The 3,347-nt window shown below is 42.2% G+C and overlaps 1 protein-coding gene across 1 annotated transcript in view; it reads left to right on the forward strand.

Moving 5' to 3' along the window:
- ARMC4 (armadillo repeat containing 4) overlaps positions 1 to 3,347 on the forward strand; it is a 172,279-nt gene that overhangs the window by 41,106 nt on the left and 127,826 nt on the right. Inside the window, exons 10-11 of the mRNA XM_012654869.1 lie at positions 998 to 1,144; positions 1,534 to 1,743. Of these exons, the coding sequence (XP_012510323.1) occupies positions 998 to 1,144; positions 1,534 to 1,743 (357 nt within the window). The remainder of the gene's footprint in view (positions 1 to 997; positions 1,145 to 1,533; positions 1,744 to 3,347) is intronic.

Consider the following 3,347-nt stretch of genomic DNA (forward strand, 5'->3'; position numbering starts at 1 on the left):
CCTTAAAAGAGAGAGCAATTTGAGGCCATTGGTACTGTTTTGAGGCAGGGATTAAGGGCTGTCTATTAGGGCCACTGACAAAAATAGTCTGTTCTTAGCTTCAACAGAAATAAAGGTTTTGCCTGTCATGACCGGCTTCAGCACTAGGCCAGCACTGTGGTTTGCCAACCAGTCTCTGCAGCGATATGCGCTGCGCTATGTTCTTCAGAAGATTTGCAAAGTGGTCATGACCAGTGGGCATTGTTTAAGAATTTCTGCAGTGAATTCGGGTTTTAATCTCCTAGCAGGTCTGTTTACAGATGAGTCATTAATTTTTTTTAATCATTCAGATTTTGTTTTTTATCTTAAAGGAGCAGCTCGCCATTGCTCTTGGCATGTGGTGATTTGCCAAGTAGGCATTGGCACGGTTCCCTTCATTGGGCCAGCATCTTACTCGCCTTGGCAAAGCTTTCTTTCTTCTTCGTCCTGCCCATCAAATCCATTTCCGGGTCCTGCTGGAATTGGCTTCTCTTTCCAAACCCACAGCCCTCCCTCTGCCTGCTCTAGGTCCCACTCTGTATTGCTGCTGTACAGTTTCCCTTTCTGCAGGTTCTTTCTATTCCAGAATGTTCTACCTACATCTGTAAGAATAATTTTCAGACGCAGTTTGCATTACACAACACACTGTTCTAGAACCGGCGGTGGGAGGGGACCATTTCTTACCTCCATGTGCAGCTTCCATTTCTCAGACGATCTCACAAGCCTTGCCCCTCGACTCCCTTCAATATCCTGATGCCACCTAAGGCAGCTGTTTCAAGGAGACAGACCCCCTTAAAAGGTGAACCCTAACTAAAAAAAAGGTTTAAGAAGCCCCCCAAAGCTTTTCCATGCTTCAGCTATACACGATTCATTTAACAAATTGTAGCCACTCAGAGTAGTGCATGGAATCACAACCATTTGGTACATTCCTCTGGGAACGTGGTTTTATTTAACTGTCTCTGGCATCGCATCTCTGCAGGGAGGAAATCAGACAGCTACAGTGATCGCATTGTGTTCAATGAGGGATTTCAACTTAGCTCAGGAGACCTGCCAGTTGGCAATCAGAGATGTCGGAGGCCTGGAGGTGTTAATAAATTTGCTTGACACAGATGAAGTCAAATGCAAGGTGAGTGGCTCCATCCCAATGTACAAGGGGTCGCATTCCCACCTTCTTGTGCTCTCTTCTCGGTTGCAGGTGTCTGCCTCTCCTTGCTACCTGTTTCCTGTCGTTACCTGCTGTCATTGCTGGTAACCAGCCTGCTGCTTTCGTGAGCTGCGCTTTCTCTTCTTTCGGCTTTTCCTCTTTCTCTTGCTCTTCCTCATTCACCTCTGATGCATGTGTGTTTACCTATGTGGAGGAAAACATGGAGGGTGTGTGTAACCACTGGGGGTGAAAACTACTTCTGAAAAAACTTAACTGGGGAAGGATTTTAGGAAGCCTTGGAATTTTCAAAAAACATCGCACCGGTTATGTATTCAACACTCATTCATCTATAACTTTTTTTCCTCATGCAGATTGGTTCATTAAAAATCCTGAAGGAAATCAGTCATAATCCCCAAATCAGACGTAGTATTGTTGACCTTGGGGGGTTACCAATTATGGTGAATATACTCGATTCCCCACACAAGAGTCTGAAATGTTTGGCGGCTGAGACCATCGCCAATGTCGCCAAGTTTAGAAGAGCCCGCCAGGTGGTGAGGAAGCATGGAGGCATCACCAGACTGGTGAGTGGCACTGATGTCGCAGTCGCCAGCAGGGCATGCCAGGGAAAAGAAGAAGAGGGAGAGGAAGGGGAGGGGAGTGGAGGGGAGGGGAGGGGACTCCCTGCTGTCCTTACTGGCCTCTCCGGACATTCCACAGCCATATCGGCATGTTCTGGGAATCCTGTTTTTGTGTCACATGTCCTTAAGAATTATTTTTGCATATTACATCAGTCAGTGGCCAAGAAACATGTTCACACTCATTTTTCAAAGAAATAGAAGATTTTTAAAGTAGATGTGATTGTCACTACCTACGACATTGGGAGGGTTGGGTTCGTGTGCATGTTTCGGGACAGTAAGAGACAGTGAGACCTGCGCACTGCAAAGTGGTCTGTTTCTCGTGGCCTCTGTTGTGGTGACCCCATGTGAGGACTCACTCCCATGGGGACAGTCAGAGCTGCAGGCTCTTGATCATCTGATTGTTAGTGGGAAGACTGAGGTGTTTAACAATTTGTGATCAATGAGATACTCTGCAGTATAACTGTAAGAAACATCTACAGTCAACTATCGCTATTGTGTTTTGGAAGTATATTTAGTAGCAAGGAATAAAGTGTGTAATATTTAAGATTATATAACATTATGTAACATCACAGCAAAATTTAAAACTGTTGATATTTATGATCCCTATTTTTAAAGACCTGCCCTACCAGTAGAGGGAAAAAAAACCCACTAGAAATAAACACACAAAATTGCTCTTGGGGGTTTTCTCTGAAATGATTATGGATTTTTCTTCTAGTTTTTCTACATTTGCCATTTTGTCTTCTATGTATGTCTTACTTTTATAATCAGAAAAAGTGATTTTTTAAAAAATAATTGTTACCAAAAGAAAAACAATCAGAATTCTGCTCACCACCTTTGCCATGTCAGGACGTTAATAAAAGGTAATGCAGTGTAGAAGTGTGTTTTCGTTCTGCGTAAGGATGGATAGATCTTGTGTCTCCCCAGCTTTTATCTTACTGGGCTGTCTCCACTTCTGCACTTCAAGTTCTTCACATGAGGGGCGTGTCTTACTCATCTTGTGTCTTCCCCAGCACTGAGTGCAGCGCTTTACAGATATAAAAGGTTAAGAAATATCCATTGGATTAATAAGGATTTTAATATGAATATGCAAACTGAGAAATGGGCTCAGAAGTTTACTAAAAGAGATTCTGTGCTTTGTTATTTGTAAAGCACTGTAAATGTCATTATTTGCTTCAAAAATGAGATGGACTCATGGTTGGATGGATGGATGAATAGATGGTTAGATGCTGATAAAAGAAATATGACAGATTGTTAGTTCTAGAATCTAAATGGCGGATATATGGATGTTTGCTGTGTAATTGCTGCACAATTATTTCAGCTTTTCTGTGTTTGAAAATGTTCATAAATAATGTTGGGGAAAATATAATTATTACTATGATTATCATCTGCTTAAATAATGAAATAGTTTGGTAGGCTAATGTGGCTGTCCGCTGAAACTACTCCCATTAAATATTAAGAATGGGTGATGTAACATAAAACTAAAATGTGTTTTTATGACAATCTTATGTATCACTTTTGGGGACCTAGCACAGTAAGTCCTCACTTAA

This window comes from Propithecus coquereli, unplaced genomic scaffold (genome assembly GCF_000956105.1).
Source record: "Propithecus coquereli isolate 6110/MARCELLA unplaced genomic scaffold, Pcoq_1.0 Scaffold45, whole genome shotgun sequence".
Classification (NCBI taxonomy): Eukaryota; Metazoa; Chordata; class Mammalia; order Primates; family Indriidae; genus Propithecus; species Propithecus coquereli.